Genomic DNA, 23,445 nt, shown 5'->3' with positions numbered 1-23,445 from the left:
TAGTATCTTTAAGTAATTGATATTTGTCCTAATTTCTGAAAATGTCATTTTATAATAATTTAAACTTGCAGAAAAATTGTAAGAATAGTATAAGGAACTCCCATATACTCCTCGTCCTGAGATTCACCTACTGTTAATATTTTGCCCCATTTGCTTTATAATTCTTTTTCTTCACTTAGGTACACATATTATGATAATCCTATAATTTGAATCTTGAATAAAAGCCATTGTGTTAGGTTGGATTCTTCAAGAAACAGACCCCATGGCTCAGGTTGGTGTGAGGGAGATTTGCTGGAGAATGCTCTTGAAAACAATCTTTAAAAAAAAAAATAGTAGCAAATATTAATAACTTATTATGGGCCATGCACTGTGCTAAGCTCTTTATATGTTAACTAGAGGCCTGATGCACAAAATTTGTCACTTGTGGGTAGGGTCCCTCAGCCCAGAGGGACAGACCAGGCTGAGGGACCCCTCCGGTACACAATTGGGTCCAAGAAGGTTTGCAGGAGGTTGGCCAGGCAGGGAGGGACTGCAGGAGGGCTCCAGTACGTGTCCGGCCTGTCTCACTCTGTCCCGACTGGCTGAACCGCAGCAGCAAGCTAACCTACCAACAGAGCATCTGCCCCCTGGTGGTCAGTGCACATCATAGCTAGTGGTTGAGCAGCCTTAGCATATCATGCATTCAGGCTATGGATTTGTGCACATTGAAAGGAAATTAATTAGAAGTTGGCTGGTGGGGTTGGCTGGTGGGGCCGGGCACACCCTGGAGCCAACTTCCCACAGTCCCTCCCCAGCTGGCAGCACCTGGGACAGCACTGGGGCTCAATGGAGTGAGAGGAGTTCCTCCAGCAGGTGGGATCCTTCAGCCTGGCCTGTCGGATCAGGCTGAAACCAGCAGTCCGACATCCCCTGAGGGTTTCCAGAGTGCAAGAGGGCACTCTACAAAGTTGCTGTTGCTCAGCAGCTCCTTCATTGAGCATCTGCCCCCTGGTGGTCAGTGCACATCATACCTGCCAGCCGGTCACTTAGCCTTTTATATATACAGATTACATTTTTTGATTGGTTGAATGGCCAACCGGACAACTGGACACTTAGCATATTAGGTTTTGTTTTTTTGTGCTTAGGAGAATTTATTGAGATTTCCTTAGTGAATGGATATATATTTCTGTAAATGTTTCACAAATTCTTCCTGGAGGCATTTGTAATATTTTCTTTCCCAATGTGACACAAGTCCAATTTATTATCAAAATCTGTCAAATCTACAAAAAATTTATTTTACATCAACCTCACTGTCTCCAACTTCACTGCCTCCTCCTCCCTCGCATATTAGGTTTTTATTATATAGAATAATCATAACAGTTTGCTGTAATTATCTTCACTTTACAAATGAGGAAACTGAGGCATAGAGGTTTATATACCTGTCGGCCATACAGCTGGTAAGTGGTGGAGCCAAGATGATAAACCAGGCCACTCAATTTCAAAACCCATTACTGTGTCAATACCCTCCAGCTAAAGACCGCCAGGGACACCTGTCGTTGAACAAGTTGGGTTTATGACTCATTACAGAGAGAGAGAAATAGCAGCATGGGGAAATGTGGGTGTCTCAATAAGAAGGTGTTAGAAAGGACTTATGAAGACCTGGCTTCATGTTAGGTGACTTGGGGGGGGGAGTTAAGGAAGTAAGACTTTTCTCTGAACTAGATGCTATCAGGAAATAGGGGTGATTCTATGATTGGGTATCTTAATAAATTTTATGAAGGAAGAGGAAGATTAGAGAGTTGAGTGGTAAAGCAGCAGCAGTCCCATGTTAGCAGGATAAAGACATAGGAAATAGGTAAAAGAGTCAATTGGATTCCAGACTGGACCAGAGTGGAAACAGTCTTTGTGGAGTGGGGGAGGCAGGATGGGCCAGGGAGAACTCAGCAGTTGCCACAGAGGAACTAGTCACTCTCCTCATAGGGGTTTTGAGGCTGGAATGGCTCCTCACAGTTGTCCTGCTTTGAAGCAAGGGGGTTGGCCACAGCTGTAGGTCTTTGGAGGCAGGTTCCCTCAGGAAGTGGGTGTGACCTTGGGCAAAGCTGTTGGGAATGCCCAGAGCAGGACTCTGCTGAGAGCCATGCGCCACCAACCCTCCCAGGAGAAATGAGTGCCTTGGTCTTGAAGCAGGGGCCTGGGGGCCCCACAGCAGCCAGGACAGTCACATGACTTCTGAGAAATGCTACAGAGGGACAGGACACAGACTGTGACTACTGTACATCTTTTCTGAAAGGTGAATTTTGACATTAGTGAGAAATTTGGAAAAACAAAAAAGGAAAAGGAAAACAGAAGGGATAAAGGATAAAAAAGCAGAGATGTTTAAGCAGATTTTTGATTTTGAAATAGGTAAATAAGAAAAGTGAAAAGGACAAACTTTTGTTGCAGGAGATCTTAAAATGGGATTAAAGCAATTTTATTTCTGTGTTTTGCTAACAATAGCATATGAAATTTGAGACACTGCCTGTAGTCCTTACTTAAGAATAATGGGGAACGGGAAACCCCACCAACTGTTAAATGCTCAGCTCTGGGCCAGGAGAAATAAGCAGTCACTACAAAAGCAAGTTTAAATAGTCACTGGCTGGCTCCTGGGTTAAGATAACAGATTGAAACGGCAGCACAGAATGTCCATCACCCAATACTTAATGAAATGTGTCTTTTTAAGATAAAACTAATAAAAAATGTACAACGGCAATCTAACACAGAAACAGATACAACAAACGTAACTTTTAAAAGAAAAAATGAAGATAACTGGTGCCATGAAAAGAAACAGGATCTAAGACAACCCTTCTTCCGCGAAGATGACAGTGACGAGCTGACAAGATTCTAAGATTTCTCATCAATATACGAATGTCTAGAAAAAGGGAGACCGGGTGAACAATACTTCTCCCCTTCTTCTGACTGAGAAGAGTGGAAATGGCTAATGAAAAAGATGGGTGTGGCAGTGAGTCAATAAGGTGCTGACGTTTAAATGGAAGTGAATCCACGGTTTCACACTGAGTTGGTAGATTAGTTGAAGCTTTCTTCTTGCAGAGACATCTCCCTAGTCCAGTGGTCAGCAAACTCATTAGTCAACAGAGCCAAATATCAACAGTACAACGATTGAAATTTCTCTTGAGAGTCAAAATTTTTAACCTTAAACTTCTTCTAACGCCACTTCTTCAAAATAGACTCACCCAAGCAGTGGTATTTTGTGGAAGAGCCACACTCAAGGGGCCAAAGAGCCGCATGTGCTTGCGAGCCGCAGTTTGCTGACCACGGCCCTAGCCCATGGGAACAGGGTACATTTCCCAACTAGACAGAATGAACAAGATCTTGTACAAGACTCAGAAGATAGAGCAGACTCCGGGTATTCTAAACAAGACTGCAAAGGGCCTAATGCGGGCTCCCATTTTTCTTGTGGCAGGAGAGTGGGTAAAGTAACGGCCTACGAACTACAAGTTGGTGGAGAAAACAAACCAGTCTCAGAGATGGTAAGAAGAGTTAAGAAATCACTAAGTGGATCTGAGCTAATAACTGCCAAAGCTTATTGTACTGCACCTGTGTTAGCCCTTTTAGGTCTTACAACCACTCTAAAATAGGAACTGTATTGTCTCCATTTTTCATAAAATAAAACTGCAGCACAAAGGTTTAAGTAACATGTCCAAAGTCAAACAAGTCACAGAATCTGAATCGGGATTCAAATCCAGGCAGTATGGCCCAGGACCTGAGCCCTTACCCATTCCTCTCTCCTGCCCTCAAAACAGTGCCTCGTCAGAGCTGCCACAGCACAAGCAAGATACAAAGGAATGGCCTGGCATAAACCCAACATGTTACAGCAGATAAGAGGAAAGAGAAGAGGAGAAGGAATGGAGGGAGAAGCAAGAAGGAGGAGAGAAAGGAAGAAAGTATGCAAAAAAAAAAAAAAAGATTGTAAATATATCGATAGCTCAAGGAACATAAGGAAACTCCTCACAAATGGCATTAGATGTTTTTTACAGTTATGGTGAATTTGATATTTTCACTTGTAATTATTTGTTGCTACTATATAACAACAAGGTTGAACATTTAAAAAAAATGTTTCTTGGCTTTACATGTTTTCTCTTTTTTTTAAAGGATGCTTTCCATGTCTCCTTCCTATTTTTCAGTCCGACTATCCTTTTCTTATTTGTAGGAATTCTGTACATAGTCTGGGTACTAAAACTTTGTTAGTTATTTGTATTGAAAATATTTCTCCTAGTTTCTGTATTTTTCTCTTTTTTTATGGTATTTTTATGAAGAGATATTTCTTAAATTTAGTATATTTTTTACTTTTTTAAAGCTGTCAAAAATTATTACAACTTGGCTTAAAACAATACCTATTTCTCATGTTACAGTTCTGAGGTCAGAGGTCTAGGCAGGCTGGCTGGGTTCTCTGCTTCAGGTCTCACAGGTCAAAACCAAGGTGTTCTTTAACTTAGATGGACTCCCATCTGGAGACTCTGGAGAAGAATCCACTTCCAAGATGATTTGGTTGTTGACAGAATTTAGTGTTCCTTGTGATTGTAGAACTGAAGTCCCCATTTCCTTGCTGGCCGGCAACCAAGAGTCCAGTCCCTCTGGTCTTCTAGAAGCTACTTGCACCTCTTAGCACTCCATCTCTAAGCGACTAAGAGTGCATCAGATCCTCACACAGCCCCTCTGCCTTCCTCTTCTTCCACTAGCCGAGAAAACAGCTTTTAATGGTTTGAGTGGTTAAATTAAGCCTGTCCAGATACTCCTTTTTGGCATATAATGTAACATAATCATAGGAGTGATAATTCAGCATGCTCACAATTACACCCACACTCGCAGGGGAGGGGATTATATAAAGGCAAGGGTCACTGAGGCTTACCACATCAGTCAAATTTAGAAATGCTGTAAAAAATGTTTGTACTTTTTTTGTTATGTTTAAGAAATCCGACTCTATCTTAATGTAAAAAAGATATTCTCCTACATTTTCTTCTAAACATTTTAAAGTTTTGTTTTTCACTTTTAAGTCATTCATTCATCTAGAATTTGTTTTTGTGCAGGGTATGAGGTAGAGACCTAATTTCATTTTTTTCAATATGGACAAATAATTGCCCAGGTATTAAGTAGTTCATCTTTTCCCATGCCAGTGAAATGCCACCTATGCTATGTACTAAGATAACACAGCTGCACAGTCCACATTCTGGGCTCTACCTGCATCAAGACCGGGTCTTTAACTGTCATGATGCCTAATGCTTTAGTCTTGCTTTCTAGAAAGGCAAGTTCTCATCTATTTTTCTTTAGGAATGTTTGGATATTTTTGACCTTTTGATTCTTGTAGTCAAATTTTAGAATCAGTCCATAAATTCTTCTTTAAAAATCATTTTTGGATTTTGATTGCAATTGCACTGAATCAGTGGTTCTCAACTGGGGACAATTTTGGACCCCAGGGAACATGTGACAATGTCTGCAGACATTTTTAGTTCTCACAACAGGAGGGATGTGTCTAATAATATCTAGGCAGGGAGAATGCTAAACATCCTATACTGCACAGGACAGCCTTTAAAATAAAGAATTATCTGGCTTAAAATGTCCACAGCACCAAGTTTAAGAAACCTCCTCTAAAACTTTTATATTTGTAGATAACTGATATTTATGTTTCTGAGGATTTCAATAGACAAACATAAATATCTTCCCTTTTATATAGGTACTTTTCAATGTATTTAAATTGTCCTAATTTTCAGTGTACATATCTTGAACATCTTTTACAAGTTTTATCCCTAAGTAGATCATGATATTTTGCTATTATATTATTTTTTAAATTATGTTTATTGCTTGATGAAACACAGAAATATAACTTGATTTATATATATTTTGATCTTATAGCTAGATATCTTGCTAAAGTTTAGTATTTCTTTTTTAACATTTTTAATTCGATATTATTTTTGTATTAGTTCAGGTATATAGTATAGTGGTTAGACAATCATTTACTTTACAAAGTATTCTCCCTGATATTTCCAGTACCTGCCTGGCACCACCCAATTATTATAGTATTATTGACTATATTCCCTATGTTGTACTTTAAATTCCCATGACTATTTTGTAACTACCAACTTACCTCTAAAAAATAATTTTTTAATACTCACCCAAGGATATGTTTTTTAAAAAATTTATTTTAGAGAAAGGAAGGGAAAGAGAGAGAAACATCAATCGATTCACTCCTCTTCCCTTGCCCCTCACAACACACCACAAATGGGGATTGAGCCTGCAACCTAGGTATGTGCCCTGACCAGGAATCAAACCCGTAACCTTTTGGTGTAAAGGATGATGTTCCAACCAACTGAGACACCTGACCAGGGTGATAGTTTATTAATATATTTGGACTTATTTCTACTATATTAGTGGGTTTTTTTTAATTTCCATTTGTCCCACTTTATCTATGCATTTTGCCCTGCATAATATTTTTTTCTCATTTCATTTTTTTCTCACTGCTTTGGAATTTATGCACTCTATACTCTTCTTTTAGCATTTACCCTTGGAAGTTTATTATGCACATTTACCTTTAAAAATAATATTCTTACCCTTCGCTAAAAAATTACGAGGACCTTAGTACACTATGATTCACAGACCCACTTCCAACTTCATACATGGCTATTCACTATTTTAGCTGCTTTTTTAAAAAACTCAAAAATGAGACATTATTTTACATAGAAAGTGTTTGTTTTAATTTATGTACATGTTTACTAGTGATGTCTCCAATCTTTCTTTTGGAATAATTTTCCTTCTTTTTAAAGTATTTCCTTTAATGTAGATCTTCTGGTGGTAAATTCTCAGTTTTTGTGTTTATCTGTAAATTATTATTTCACTTGCATCTTTGAATGATAGTTTTGCTGGGTACACAATTATAAGCTATTATTTTCTCTCAGCACTTTGAAAATAGAGCTGTAGCTGATGAGTTTATAGTAACTGTCACTCCTCTGGAGATGTATCTCTATGTCTCATTATTGCTTTCATATTTCCATTTACTTTGAACATATCTTCTAGTTTACTAAATTAAATTTTTAAAATTTCATTGGTATTTCTCATTTCTGTAAGTTCCCATTTTTCAAATTCATAGTCATTCCTAATAATCTTTTTTATAAAATAAAAGTTTTAATTTTTAGGAGTCTGGTTGAGCTCAAAGAGCTAGGCTATGACAGATATAACTGGCATTTAAATAACTGGATTAATTTAGAGAAGGGCAAATCTGTTTTGATGGTTGTGCTTCAGTGTATATATTTCTCTTTTACTTTATTTTTTAGCAGTTTTAGGTTTACAACAAAATTGAGAAATACAAAGATTCCCCATATACCCAGTGCCCTATATGTGTAGTGCCTTCCCCATTATCAACTTTGCATAAATCCTTTATTTATTTAAATACATAGCTATTCTACATCAAGCATCTGACCTTCTTAGTATATACAGTCTTTGGAAAACTAAATATGCTCTTCGCTAATTACTTTTCCTGTGTTTGGCTATTTGGATTGTGAGCTCATTGTCTAATTTTAATTGGTGGGAATCCTGTGAACCTAACTTGTAAATTGAGCAGGATTTCTTCTTGCAGAGACACTGCCCAGAATCAGCCTGGCCCTTCTTTTTTAAAACGTTTTTATTGATTGTTAGAGAGAGAGACAAAGGGAGGAGAGGAAGGAGGAAAGGGAGGGAGGGAGGGGAATCATTGATCTGTTTCTTCCTACACGCATCCCAACTGAGGATCGAACATGCAAACTGGCCATGTGCCCTTCCTGGGAATAGAATCAGAGACCTTTTGGTGCACAGGACAATGCTCAACCAACTGAGCCACACCAGCCAGGGCCTCTCATGACCGTGTGGGGGCAGCATAGTAATCCCTGGCTTCCCCTCCCAATACTCAAGGCAGGCCCCAAACTCACTTTCTTAACTGCCGACAATTGATCTTAAGCAATTCAACTGCTATAGTCAGTTCCAAAGGCAATAGCTTGAAGTCACTCTGACCCCAGATCACATGTCCTGTTCTTATTCTGCTTATTAAATTAATTAATTAAATTTAATTTTTGGAAGGAGACTCTTACAGACTTCCCATACCTCTGGTGAAGCCAGAACTTTCTCAAATGGTGTATCATTTCCAGTCTTTGGTTACTGTGCAATAAATGGACTTCCTGGGGCTCCTAGTAAGTCTTATTGCCAGAAGTAGACCCGAATTAATTTTTTAGTAAAAATGGCATCTAGTATAATTCTATTTTTATAAAAACGATTTCTTTTTAGTTACACATCTTTTGATATGATTATATGAATAGAAAGGTACCTAGATGTTATGTTCATCTGAGATTAACTATGGCTATTTCTGAGTGATGGGATTGGAAGTGACTCATTCTCTATAATGAGCCTGCATTGTTTTTACAGGAATAAAGTGACTTTTTTTCTGAAATAAAAACAAAAGAAAAAAAAGCTGACTGGAACCAACTATTCTAATTTGGTAATAGTGGTTGGTATAGAGTAAAAGGGATATAAGTTATTGTTATTTTCATTTTTGTACATTTATTTACTTCAAATTTTTTTAAATCATTGTTTGACATTCATCAATGAAAATGTTTGAGCAGCAATCACCATTTATACCATAAGCCCTGCTATCTAGGCTGTACATGAAAAGGCAACCAACTCTGTTAGCACAAAGTTCATTATAAGAATTGTAACAGCAACGTGTTTTTGCTTATAAAAGCACTAGTAGCCTGGTGCACAAAATTCATGCACTCGGTAGGGGGGGAAGAGGATTAGGGGGTTCCTCAGCCCAGATTGTGAGAGGGTGCAGGCCAGGCCAAAGAACCCCACCGGGGTAGGATCAGGCCAGGGAGGGATGCAGGAGGTTGGCCAGCCGGGAAGGGACCACAGGAGGGCTCCAGGGCTTGTCTCGCTCAGTCCCGATTGGCCAGACCCCAGCAGCAAGCTAACCTACCTTTTGGAGCATCTGCCCCCTGGTGGTCAGTGTACATCATAGCAAGCAGTTGAGTGGCCTTAGCATATCATTAGTATATTATGTTTTGTTTGGTTGAATAGCCAACCAGACACTTAGCATACATATTAGGCTTTTATTATATATTATAGGATGACAACTATTTCGAAGTTTAACTTTTGGTCCAACAGGAATCATACCATTTTTAGGAAAATGTTTCCATGACATAGACCAGAGTAATCCTTCTCAAATATGGGTAAAGTTCCATTGCAAAGAATACTACTATTAAAGAGCTCTTTATGGAAGATCAGACAACCAAGAGAAGTAATGCTTTGCTAATCTGGTTGTACACAATGTCTGTGGTGGTAGTTTTTATTACCTCTAAAAAAGGACCTAACTCTGATGCTTACAGCTCAGAAAAGCTGAGTTATAACTGTGCTTTATATACTTTTCTGTCTTGCCGTTAAGCAGCAATTATCCTTCAGCTCATCTCTTTCTCAAGACATTAAAATCATCTAAACAAAACCACCCAAGCTACCTACTAGAATTAAAACATGGGGAAAACATCCAGGAATAGAAAAAAAAAAAAGTATAAGTAGTAATGTGTGTATAACACCTTCTCTAAAGTACCTCTTTTCCCCTGCTAATTTACAACAAAGAAGCTAGACACAGCTGTTTCAGCTCTAGATCCTAAAGCCTGGAAATCATATTTCTAGCAATGCATTCAATTTTACATTTCATTACAACGAAATAATTTAGAGACGTCTTTACATTCCTTCTAATGGAAATTTACCTGCATGATACCATCACTTGCCTCCATTTCCTCTCTATATCCTATCCTTAAACATTACCTTCCCCTCATTTCAATAACCCTAGAGCAGGTCTTGGATGCTTGGGTGGGAACAACTGTCTTACAAGCTCCTTCCAGTTTGTTTCTCCTCCACTTCTACACCGAGCAATAACATCTCCCACCAACAGCTGTTTTCAGTAATAAGAAAGCTAAGTTCTGTGACTAAGCTAAACATCCCTTCTGTTCTCCGAGGCCTACAATGGTTCCTAGTTGCCAATTACATCAAATTGAAATTTCCAAATACTGTTCACTATGTCCTTAATGAACTGTACTGAGTACTCTGAACTATCTGTTCACATTTTCCTACATATTCAAATCTATATTCTCTATTCTATGTACTCTGACAACTTTGTATTATACCACGATTAATTCATTTCTTACTTGTATTTTTTCCTACTGTGGTCAGGACTATTTGCTGTTCTTATATTTATTTATTCTCTCCTTCCTCCTTAACAATAGATTTTTCTAACTTTTATCTGGCTACTTAGCTGTCCAGTATAAAGTTTGCATTATACTTTGCATTATATTGCCTCTCTTGCAGCTAGGAATATCCATGTGACTATGTGCTAAACAATAATATGTAAGCCAAATGTCATCAGCAACTTCAATAAGTGTTCTTAAAAGAAAGGATCATTCATATTTCAACTTCTCCTTCCTACTGGCTAGACTGCAGATGTGATGACCGGATCATGAAATGGAAGTTATGTGCTGAGTTTGGTGGAGCAACAAGAAAGAGCGAGCACTGGGTCACTGACATCACTGAGAGCCAGAGCAGTCCTAGAATACCTTGTTCTGGACTCCTATTATATCCTGGAGGCCCAATGCACGAAATTCACGCAAGGGTCTCGGTCCTCGCAGCCCTGGCTTCGTCCAGAAGGTTGTCTGGGAGGACATCTAGAAGGATGTCCAGAAGATCATTTGGCTGTTGGTCTAATTAGCATATTACGCTTTCATTATTATAGACATGTGCTACCATTTTTATGGCCTCTCTATCATTGTGGGTGTACCAAATTCTAACTGATGCATTCATCTCTAAGTTTTTATTTGCTACTTCTCCTATCCCACTAAGAAGGTCCCCCAATTTTTCCTATCTTCCCTCCTACCTCAATCAAATTGTCAGTTTTCTTTCTTCCTTTAAAATACAGCTTCAGATTCAAACACAGAATCCTACATGGAAATGGTAATGTTGCTAAGCTTACTTAATTAAATTATTCTTCTTTGAACAAAAAAACATATATATCTATATGGATAAATAAAATTAAAAATAATTTAACAGATTTTTAACAAATTTACTACAGCTTATACACCCAAACATTCACTATTTAAATAGTACTCTTACTACAGATTCATTATAATAATGCCATCATTCACCAAAACTTTTTGCACAGTAAGGAAAAACAACACAAAACCCGTGACCCTTCCATCACTAGATATAACCTCCATGAGAGTGGAAATATACCAAATTTGCTTATCAGGCCTAAAACAGTAACTAACATATAGTAAGTAGGTACTCAAGACATATTTTATACAGTATAAAAATATAAATTGTAGCAAAACGTCTTCATTGCAAGGTAGACTGATTTTTTTAAAAAGAGTCAAAAGTCATTCAGGGCTTAGGCTAGTGAATAAGATGTGTCATAAATCTGGGAATATAATTTTGGGTTAAAAAAGTAGTGATTATAAAATAATAAACTGGATTTTTCTTGTATGAATCATGAAACAGCTCAGAGATGAGCCAGTTCTGTAGCAGTTAGGGCCTCATTTCCTAAGCTTGTAGTTAAGGATGCCAAGCTTGCTCCAGTATCAGAACATTTTGCACCGCTGTGCCCTCTGCCTGGAACACTCCAGCTATCACATGATTACTCCTCACATCATTCAGGTCTCCTTTATATATTCACCTCTCCCAAAGGACTTCCCTTACTACCTGACCTAAAATAAAGCTGTTCTAGTCCTTCTCTGTCCCGACACTGCTTTCCTTGTTTTCTTTTGTAGATAGGAATTGCTATTTCACTATCTGACATAATAGCTTTTGTTTGATTGGCTGCCTTCCACATATACCCAACCAGGACCAGGGATCGGGGTCAGGGGTCAGGGGCAGGGATTCAAACTGTACATGTCCTTGATGGGGAATCAAACCCGTGACCCTTCCATGCTCAGGCAGATGCTTTAACCACTGAGCACACTAGCCAAAGCCTGCCATAACAGTTTTATATCTACTTTGCTTATGCGTCTTGAATATCTGTCTCAGTCACTAGAATATTTTCTCCAAAATGAAAAGGTCTTTATTATCAGTGCTATAGCTCCAAATTTCTGCTAGACGTCAAAATTTCAAATAATAAACTCAATAAAATTATGTTTATAGTAACAGAGAAAAGGAGAGAGAGAAGAAATGAAGGAGGGTACAAGAAAGGTAACAGAGAAGTAGCAAAAGGGGTAAAGAAACTCTAGATAAACCACAATTGGTTATTTTACAGTTACTTCTTTTTAGTGTCAGTTTGAATTCAAGGCTTCCCTGAGAAAATTTCAAAATGGGTCTATCTCTTTTGAGATATATTTCAAAGGAATGGGTACCCTAGAGAAGGAGGTTCCATCACCTTTTGAAAGCATTTGGGTGATATTTACTATTATAATTACAATGGCCACCTCTTTATTGTATTCCCATCTCCCCAGTCCACACAAGTACAGATAGAACTTCTGACCGAGTCAGACAAATACTTTAATGATTTCTAGTAGAACTGGTTTGTGTTGGTATTACTATTAACATTTTGACATTTTCAAACTGACATTTGGAATGTCTACTCATATTGAATACCTGCATCTCTTTCAGATCATGAGAAACAGATTTACCTAAAGCTAGAGGTACAATACTTGTAACTAACTATATGTTACTGCTACTAAGCCCCTCACTTATAGCACAAAGTTTAGTTCTGTTCAAGGGACAATTATCTACGTCAGATTTCATTAATGTTTCTGTCTCCTCAACCTGTCCATTCCTTAAACACGGCTTATCAAAACAGGTTTGTACTAGAGAAGTTAGGGCAAAATGACAGCCCTTTGTGTTTAAGCAAATTTGGTAGAAAAAAAAATCCATTTTCCTGCTTTCTAATAAAAAAAAATCCCTTCTTAAGAAAAGTTCAGTAGTCCAGAATTAACATTTTAGTCAAAGGAAAGAGTTTTAGAGCAATTTTAAAATTTTGAGGCACATTTAAGAAAATGTCAATTTCCTGATTTATAGAATTATTGTAAATGACACAAATGTACCCATACGCAGATCCGAGTCTCAGAAAACAATTCTTACTGACATTGCAATTTTAATTATAACCTTAAAGATCAAACAGGATGCAAAATAGGGTAGTAGTCACTCATTTAATTCCTTTTAAGCTCAAAATAATTTTATTTGAATCCCAGAAACTGCATTCAGAAAATAGCCATAAAATATTCTACTGAATATTATTCTTCATCTTTGTTCTCTAAAGTATGATGACTACTATAGTAGTAACATTACAACTACTATAATATTAACAAGTGTGCACTAAAAGTTACGCTTTACTTTTTGTAGTTGTTCTTAAATACCTATTGCATTTAGGCCAATGTTCACGTTATACGCACTTCTTTCACGCTGCCTTGCAACCTTAAGAAGCTTATACTTGTTCTCTGAGGCAGGAGCTTCTGGTGTGGGGGCAGAAGCCCAGGCTGTTGGTGAGTTACCTGTATGAGGTAATCTTTTAGAAAATGCCATAGAGTAGGAGCTACGCCGTCTAGTCCGACATGCTACTTCCCTCTCTTTCTGCAGCAACTGCTCATCCATCAGCAATGTTACGACTTGCTTAGACTTTTCCCGGATATGATAACCTGAAAAATGCGTTGAATGTGCATAGAAAAAAAATATTAATTAAGGCTACAATTAATTTCTATTCAAAAAAAGATTAGGAAAAATGAATATGTGAACAAAGTGAAAAAAACCTGTGGCAAATGTAGAGAGGAACCTGTTTCATTGCAATTATCAATAAATATATTCATTTTTTTATATTTCAAGAAACAAATAAACATAAGGTGAAATTATATCAGGTGGCATTACATTATTCACTTTACGTATAATTTAAAGAGCTACATAATCTGCAAGAGGTCAAACAAAATTGGCAAAGAGGAGGAATGAGTTAGATCTAGAGGTGCTGACGTAGAGGAATGACTATGACATATGGCAAAAGATTTAAAAAATGTGCATTGTATGACAAAATCTGTAAAGCATAGGGGAAAATAAACCAATACTTGTATCCAGGAGAGAAAAGTGGATGGATGGACAGATTGATGATGGATGGGTGGATAATGGTGGGCAGGCAGACAACCCACTGTGTACCCACATTAGTAATATGTAACCTCAGAGGGGTACAACTACAGAGGAAAAGAAAAGAAAGGGCAACTGACTTTTCTTTGACATGATAGCAAACTTGATGCCATTAACAGAGGCCAGAGCACAGTCTAAGACCTGAATTCCAACCGTGCTGCTGCCCTCTATCACCTGTGTGACTCTGAACCACATGTCTGTCTGGCCTGAATTTCCTTCCTGAAAAACAGTATAAGGATATCCGTTCAGTCTAACTCACAGATATAAAGTTTACTCTTTCAAACATGTAGTAATATTATTATCATTCTCAATCTTTTTCAATGTGATGATATAAGAAATCCCTTACTTCTCCACATTTTGGGACCAACATATATTAACATTTCATGTTTCTTCAAGCCTTCTTTGAGGAAAGCTGAAAAGTCCTTAAAGATCCACTATTATGTTCATTTTGGGCTTCAAGTGTAATGAATTAAATATTAATGTTTATAACTATAACTTACTAGTAGTGGAAATAATTTGAAATGGTCAAATTCAGCAAATACTGGGGTGAGCAAATGTAGGTTTATAGTTGTTTGTATAGAAAATACAGTAATTAATAAATATGATATAAGAATAAACTGTTTCACATACTCACAACTGTAAACCTATTTTGCCCACCCCCTGTTTAGAGAAGAGAAGCCAACAATGTTCTCTAAGTGCCCATCATTTCATCAAGGATTGATAGAGATCGTGTGAGAAACCTTTGCTCAAGTTGCCATCTTTTTCAAGATTTTATCCAATTTCACTTCTTAGTCATTTCTTCCTTTCAAACTTTCTTATAACTGCTTCAAACCTTATTCTATACACTCTAATTTCCTATAATTAGCTTGCAGTTTTTAACCAAAAAAATCCACATGAAAGGCAGACGGCTTCTGTGACTGTCAGCCTTCGGGGACTAGGAACACACCAGACACTACCTTCTCCGACCTCCCCCATAACTGACAGCACTTGGTTTGGGTGGGGAGTGAAAAACTTCTTTTCCCTTTAATTTCAGGAGCTCACCTCCTTCCACTTTTCCCCTCACTCCCTCTACGCTAGCTACCCTGGCTGCCTTATTCTATAATCCTACCGTGCTCTTTATCTCCTCAGAGCTGTGTGCTGGCTGTTGCTTCTACCAGGAACTCTGCATGGCTAGATCCTTGACTCATTCAGGTCTCTACTCCAATGTCAGCTCCTCAGAGAAGCCTTCCTGCTGCTCACCCTTTCTAAAATAGACCAGCCCATCAGTCCTCCCAAACTCAAGTCCCTTATCCTACTTTATATTTCACCTTGGCATTAAGCACTACCTAACATTGTATTATGTATTTATTTGTTTGTTTATTGTTTCCTCACCTAAAAATAAGCTCCATTAGAGCAGAGAACCTCATTCATCCAGTATCTTCAGCATCTAGAAGAGTAATTGCATATGGTAGATGCTTAATAAATATTTACCGGATGAATGAATGGATCAATAAAAGGAGCAAATTACCAAAAATCTCAATTTCCTCCTTGACATAGTACAAATGGATAATGAGAGCCAATTTACAACCTAGCCGCCTAAGGAAGTTTCTTGACCTAAAATAACTTCTTGCAACACCCCTAATTAAAAAAAGTTAGAAGTTATGGAACAGATGTGGGATATCTGCATGGATTGATAGGGATTGAGGGCAGCTCTCCTCATTCAAAGTGACAAGCAGGCACATAGAGTAGAAAGCCAACTGCAGTAATGGGAGATTTCTCCCTGAAACACCGGGGGTCCTCCCTGAGGGAGCAGTCTGCAGCATCAGTCAGGTCAGGTCACAGGAAGTGACAGAAAATTGGGAAGAAATCACCCAGACATGAACTTCCTGCTCACGGCTGCCCACTGCCCTGGCTACCTCCCCATCATCCTTGAGATGCTGAAGAATAGAAACCTGGCTGTTCTAAAGCATCAAAGTTGAAAGTGAAAAATTTTAAGAACCCAATAAGCCTGTTTCACAGATGGGTTAAATATTAACAATAAAAATAAGATGGCATCTACCTCACTTCCAACCAACATGTTTTTGTTTCATTTTTTAGAGGAGAGAGTGGAAGGGAGGGAGGGGGAGAAAGAGAGAAACATCAATGTGAGAGAAACACATCTATTGATTACCTTCTGCCCACAGGGCTTGGTCGACGCTCTAACCACTTAGTAACACCAGCCCGGGTTAACCAATATGTTTTTAAATAAAGGAAAGAGGACACAGAACTCAAATAGACTATTACTGGAACTAGAATAAACTTAGCAGAAACTTCTTTGTATCATAAAGAGAGAAAGAAAAGAGAGGGATGGGGAAAAGGAGAGGGAAAAGGAGGGAGTACAGCGAGACAGAGAGGGGGAGAAAAATATGGCTTCTCTGAAACAAGATACTATGCAAGAGATAAATACCCAAAGATACTGTATAAAACACACAAGATGAAAAGCTTGTTATAGTTGAGGTGAAGGTTAAAGTAAAAATAAAATTATATATTATTTTTAATTAGGAATATTTGGCTATAAGCAACAGAAACTCAATTTGAACTGGCTAAGGCAAAGGGCAGGAAAAAACAGGGGTTGCAATTGGGCCTCAGGTCCAGATGCAGCAGAAACTGGAAAACTACCGGGAAGGACTCTTTCTTTTCTCCTCTCCCACTTCCGCTTCTCTGTTTAATGCCTTCATTTTCTCCTCCTGCAGACCGGCTTCTTCAATCTGGATGTGGATATGGCCACAAACAGCTCCAGGTTCACCTCATAGTCTGCCACCTGAGAAGTCTCCTCCGACTCTGTCCTTCAAATTGGAAAACTCCGGGAGAAAACTCTGTGCCAGCTAGCAAGTCACTTGCCTGTCACTGTGGCCAGAGAGTGAAATGTTACCCTGGGCTCCTCCCACTGGAAAGGCACAGTAGAGTGAGGGCAGGATCAATGGGATAGAAAAGTGAACAACCAGAAGACCCACTGAGGAGTCCTCCCAAACTCAAGGCAGAGGACATGCAAATCAGAGCAACCATGTAACAGACCAATACCCAAGGTTATTCACATTTAATCAGTCTGAACACTTATGTTTCAGAAAATGTTCTAAACAGTGAGGGCACAGGTGAAGAAAAAAAGAGACAAGGACCCTAAACAAGATAATTTCAGAGAAAAATAAATACTCTAAAGGAAATGAAAAGTGAGATGCAAAACATTAATATGGGGTGTGATCAAGAACTGTTTTTTTGGGGGTTTTTTTTTGTATAATTTTATTGATTTTTTTACAGAGAGGAAGAGAGAGGGATAGAGAGTTAGAAACATCGATTAGCTGCCTCTTACACACCCCTTACTGGGGATGTGCCTACAACCAAGGTACATGCCCCTGACCGGAATCGAACCAGGGACCCTTCAGTCTGCAGGCCGACGCTCTATCCACTGAGCCAAACCAGTTTCAGCTCAAGAACTGTCTTGCTGAGGAACTACCACATCAGTTGGTCTTGAACAGCAAGAAAAAGCCACCCATCCAGGTGCACCGGAGAGCTCAGCCCTCATTTCCTCAGGAAAGCCTTTCTGAGAGGAAAAACCCCTCCCACTCGCCCCACACACACCAGGGCCGCAGACCTGGTCAGGCCGCACTCTCACATACAGCACGTCCACAGACTGTAACTGCTATTTGATAAATGTCCTTTTTCTCTATCCATGTATAACACTCTTCAATACAGCCAGAACTATATTTGCTTGCTTAAGCAATACTTAATGCTTGTCAAATGAATGAATGAATGAATGAATGAATGAATATGCTGAAAAAACTTCCCAAATACAGGGAAGGAGTCTAATAACCGAATATCAAGTGAAGAGATTTGGAAACATGGTAAATTCAAAGATCTTGGGCACTGAGATGCACTAGCATGAAAGATACAGACCAGACTTTTTGAATTATATGAACTGAGCTTCACACAGTAGTTACAAAACATCTTCATTCTCCTTTTCCTTTCTGCCCCACCAAAATCTACTCTTCTCCCCATATTCCTTTCACAGTGAATTTTATCTCCATTTAAAGCCAGAAATATGAGCATTCACCTCTTCGAATGCAATAATGTATGTCTATTGATTGTACATACTACACTGTAAATATCTTCTAAGCCAATTCTCTCCACTCCATCTCCCTGATCATTTGTTGCCTGTGGTATTTTAAATTATTTACTTACTGGGGGCCTGGTGCATGACATTCGTGCACTGGGGCGGGGGTGGGGGATCCTTCAGCCCAGCCATGCCCTCTCCCATGGGACTGGCCTAAGCTGGCAGTGGGACATTCCCTCAGGGGTCCTCAATGCTGCAGTGGAGGCGGGAAAGGCTCCCGCCACTGCCACTGTGCTCGCCAGCCATGAGCCTGGCTTCTGGCTGAGGAGCACGCTCCCTGTGGGAGAGCACTGACCACCAGGGGGCAGCTCCTGCATTGAACGTCTGCCCCCTGGTGGTCAGTGCACATCATAGCCACCAGTTGTTCTGACTAGGTCGATATGCATATTAGGGTTTTATTATATAGGATTTTTAGCCTCCCTTCCAATCTACCCTTCACGATGCCTCAGAGATGGGGGTGGGGAGAGAGAGGAGAAGTATGCCAGACATTGCTATTTTCAAGGTAAAAAAAAAAAACACCTTCAGTTCTGTTGGCACAGTAAGTTCATGCTTCAAATTACCCTTGGCTCTGCTCCAAAAATCACAGCAATGATAGATCATCAATCTCAAAAACAAGATAAAAACCTTGGTGACCCAGAAATAAAGAGAAATGAAAAGGCAGTGAGCAGGGCTGAAGCCACAGACGGTTAGACTCTTGATCTGGCACCAGGAGTTCAGCTCCTCAGGTGTCAGGGAATCTGCACTCTTTGATGTCAGGGGTTATCCATGCTTATAAGAGAAGTCTTGAAAGAAAAGAAAAAAAAAAGCCCTCAATAGCTTTCTCGGCTATAATGTATTCATAGCTGTGGGTCTAGAAGCAAGAGGCCACACATTCAGCCTTAAGGTTTAAAACTAAACTCAGCCACCTGCTGGCTCAGGGCGGGATCCACGACACACACACTAGTTTATCTCAAGCAGGAGCCCTAAGCTACCTTTCTGAGGGCAACACTGAAGGCTCAAAGGGAGCTGAGTGGCAGGAACTGAAAAACCAACATAAAGAGAAAAGTGAACAGGGGTGGTTGGGGAATAATATCTCATTCAAAATAAGGTGAAAACTAAAATTCCAAATATATTTTTTAAAAATATGTTAGTAGTCAATGGAAGAGCAATCACAACAAATTCACTCTGAATGAAACCAGTGTTCTACAGGACTCTATGAAATTTTCTACAAACCAATAATCTATATTGTTAAAGGATTTAAACAAAGATTTTGGTGTTTGTTTTTTTGTGTGTTTGTGTTTTTTTTTTTGTGTGTGTGTGTGTGTTTTAATATATTCTATTGATTTTTTTACAGAGAGGAAGGAAGAGAGAGAGTTAGAAACATCGATGAGAGAGAAACATCGATCAGTTGCCTCCTGCACACCCCCTACTGGGGATGTGCCCGCAACCAAGATACATGCCCTTGAGATGAATCGAACCTGAGACCTTCAGGCCGTAGGCCGATGCTCTATCCACTGAGCCAAACCGATTACGGCAGTGGTCGGCAAACTCATTAGTCAACAGAGCCAAATATCAACAGTACAATGACTAAAATTTCTTTTGAGAGCCAAATTTTTTAAACTTTAACTTCTTCTAATGCCACTTCTTCCAAATAGGCCAGGCTGTGGTATTCTGTGGAAGAGCCACACTCAAGGGGCCAAAGAGCTGCATGTGGCTCACAAGCCTCGGTTTGCCGACCACTGGGTTAGGGCAAGATTTGGTTTTGTTGTTGTTAATCCTCACCCGAGGATATTTTTTCATTGATTTTTAGAGTGGACAGGCGGAGCATGGAGGAGGGGTGAAAGGGAGAAACATTGACGTGAGAGAGACAGGAAGTAAATTAGAAGTGAGCAGGGGACATATGCTTGATAGTGGAGATGATTATGCAACATTGAGAATGTAATTAATGTCTGAATTGTACATTTAAAATGGCAAGTTTTGTAAGTATTTTAAGCTTTAAAAATAATATACCAAAGCCATGGAATTGTACACTTTAAATGGGTGAGTTATGTTATACTGTATATGACATATCTCAATAACAATGTTTTAAAAAGTGAAGAAAAGCCCTGGCCAGTGTTGTTCCAGGGGTCAGAGCATTGCCTTGTACCAAAGGTTTGATTCTCAGGCAACAACACGTACCTGAGTTGTAGGTTCAATCCCCAACCCCAACTGGGGCACATGAGAGAGGCAACCAATGTGTTTCCCTCATACCGACATTTCTCTGTCTCTGTCTCTGTCTCTAACTCTATCTCCTTCCATCCCTTCTTCCCTTCCATTCTTTCTAAAAATCAATGGAAAAAATATCCTCAAGTAAGGATTAACAACAACAAAAGAGTAAAGTACAAAAAGAGAAATTAGGTCTCTCAAGCTATAAAAAGACATGGAGGAATCTTAAATGCATATTGCTAAGTGAAAGAAACCAGTCTGAAAAAGCTACATGCCATTTGGTTCCAACCATGGAGACAGTAAAAAGATCAGTGGTTGTCAAGGCTTGAGGAGGGTGAGGCAGGGGAGAACAGGGCACTTATAAGGCAGTAAACAATCCTATATAATAACGGAACAGTAGATACATATCACTATGCATTTTCAAAACCCACAGAATTGTAGAACAGAGTGAACCATGATGTAAACTAAGGACATTAGGTAATAATAATCCTCCTATGTAATAAAAGGCTAATATGCAAATTGACTGAGCAGCAGAACAACCAGTTGCTATGACACCCACTGACTACCAGGGGGCCGAAGCTCCATATAGGAGCTTTCCTCTGGTCGTCAGTGAGCTCCCACAGGGAGAGCACCTCTCAGCCAGAAGCCAGGCTCATGGCTGGTGAGTGCAGCAGTGGCGGCAGCAGCCCCTTTCGCCTCTGTGGCAGCACTAAGGACGTCTGACTGATGGCAGGCCTAAGCCATCAGTTGGACATCCACTGAGGGCTCAAGGACTGCGGGAGGGCGCAGGCCAGGCTGAGGGAACCCTCCCCCCCAACCAGTGCATGAATTTTGTGCACCAGGCCTCTAATATATCAATATTGATTCATCTACTGCAACAAATGTACTACACAAATGCAAAATGTTCACTAGGTGAAACCATGTGAGGGTAGGAAAGGGTATGTAAGATCTCTGTACTTTCTGCATAATTTTTCTGTAAGCTGCTGTAAAAAGTCTATTTTTAAAAATGTACACTTACCACAGACACTGGCACTGAATTATATCCTTTTCTCATTATTCCTAAGATTATTCACTTTAAGCACAAATAATTTTACATTGGATGGGGAGGAAGTGCTGCTGCTTTTGCCATTGTAGAAAATCAGGCACTACTGAATCATCTCAGTCCAGTACTTCATTTACCCTCTCCCTACTTCACCCCTTCTCCCACTGACAAAATTATTTTATGACTTAGATTTTATATTCATAAAACCACTTGAATATAACTAGCCTATGAAGATTCCATAGCCTTTGCAAACATTTCCTTATATTTATGACTAAGCTCCAATCTAATTATAGTTATGAATTATAGTGACATTATTTCACCCATTTGCCATACCTCCTGTTTTATTCACTTTGCTCATTTTCTATGAGGTATTATTTTATCATGAACCAAAGTGTTAGTTTTATACATCCTTTTGGGGGGGGGGGGAACCAACAACAGAAAATGCTGCCCTCTAAGGCTCTCAAGAGACAGCACAAAGGATTAAACTGGAAGCACAACTGTCCCAGAGGAAAGGTAACTAATACGTTTAAGAATAACTTTTCCCCAGCTCCTGGTTTAAAATTATTCCCTCCCAAGCTCCTATTCTTTATTAGCACAACAGTGTACACTTCTTTAACTGTACCTTGGTCTTTTCCAGCTTCATCTACGTGTTGAAAATCTTTTAGTGTTTGAAGGTTACATAACCCCTCTCGGCAAAGCTGAATAACTTTCTTAGATCCATTCTTGAGGAGATAATCCATTAGCATAAGGGATTTATACACATGGCGCCAGTTCTTCCCATGGTCGTTTAGTCTCTGCCATAGCATATTCATAATCTCTGAGAGAGAAATCGTGTTGAAAGTCAGGTCACTGATAGCTAACATCAGGGAACTAGAAGGACCCCAAGGATCATTAGAAGTTGCTTCCCTGACTTTTATTTCAGCATCTGAGTAATTTTTCACAAAGTTTTTCACTTGCCTCCTGAATGCCATAGGTAAGACAAGTCTGAAGGTGACAGAGGAGAGCAGAGCAATGGCATAGGAGTGTGTGTAACTGGTTTATAAAACCCTTGGCTGGTCATTGGTTTCCGTTTCTGCTGTTCCCGAATACAAACGATTAATCATCATCTTGACAAGGCATCAATTTCCTGCAAAGAAAAGCACACACAAACGTGTAAGTTAATTATTTTTTTAATGTCTATTGAACGCTCAGTCTGAAAAATCTAGTTTTAGTTTCTAAATCGGCCCTTCGCTTACATCAGCCTGAATTGAGAGTACATATAAATATTTCTAAGATCATTATGGGATAATCTCTCATAAGGGATTGGCCTACTTAATTTAGAGCAATATAAGTGGTCTTTCTAGTCCTAATGGTTCCTGCAGAAAATATCATTCATCCTCTTTAGCCAGAAATAGAATTATTACAAAGCATTTAATGGACAGTGGACAACTTAGTGTAAGAAAATAGGACTTGGGCCCTAGCTGATGTGGCTCAGTGCATAGAGCATTGGCCATGGACTGAAGGGTCTCAGGTTTAATTCCAGTCAGAGCATGTACTTTGGTTACAGGCTCAGTCCCAGGCCCTGGTTGGGGCACGAGCAGGAGGCTACCAATCAATGTCTCTCTCAGATCGAAGTTTCTCTCCCTGTGTTTCTCCCCCTCCCTCTACTCTCTCTAAAAATCAATAGAAGAATACCCTCAAGTGAGATTAACCAAAAAAAGAAAAGGAAAATGAGACTTGGGCTCTGACACATCATGCTTAAGATTTGTTGTCATATCTAAAAATATTACAGTTCTAAAAGTAATTAAGATGGTGAAAATTGAGTCACCAAGTAAACTTATAGTCATATTCTTTTTAGAACTATAACCCAGTAGAACCAGATCTAAATGTTGTCCTCTTTCTTGTTAATCAAAAGGTGGAAGAAAGGGTCACAAACTATTAAGACAAGTAG

General features: G+C 39.2%; 1 protein-coding gene across 1 annotated transcript in view; it reads right to left on the bottom strand.

Annotated features, from left to right (window-relative positions):
* The window catches only part of ENTHD1 (ENTH domain containing 1), a 71,520-nt gene extending 48,972 nt beyond the window's left edge, over nt 1-22,548 (bottom strand). The window contains exons 1-2 of the mRNA XM_036457824.2: nt 22,138-22,548; nt 13,428-13,670 (exon numbers count right to left, since the gene is read on the bottom strand). Of these exons, the coding sequence (XP_036313717.1) occupies nt 13,428-13,670; nt 22,138-22,486 (592 nt within the window). The 5' untranslated portion in view covers nt 22,487-22,548. The remainder of the gene's footprint in view (nt 1-13,427; nt 13,671-22,137) is intronic.
* Between the last annotated feature and the right edge of the window lie 897 nt (nt 22,549-23,445).

This window comes from Pipistrellus kuhlii, unplaced genomic scaffold (assembly GCF_014108245.1).
Source record: "Pipistrellus kuhlii isolate mPipKuh1 unplaced genomic scaffold, mPipKuh1.p scaffold_m20_p_3, whole genome shotgun sequence".
Classification (NCBI taxonomy): Eukaryota; Metazoa; Chordata; class Mammalia; order Chiroptera; family Vespertilionidae; genus Pipistrellus; species Pipistrellus kuhlii.
The sequence above is the reverse complement of the archived record's forward strand: the minus strand, read 5'-3'. Positions and strand labels throughout refer to the sequence as shown.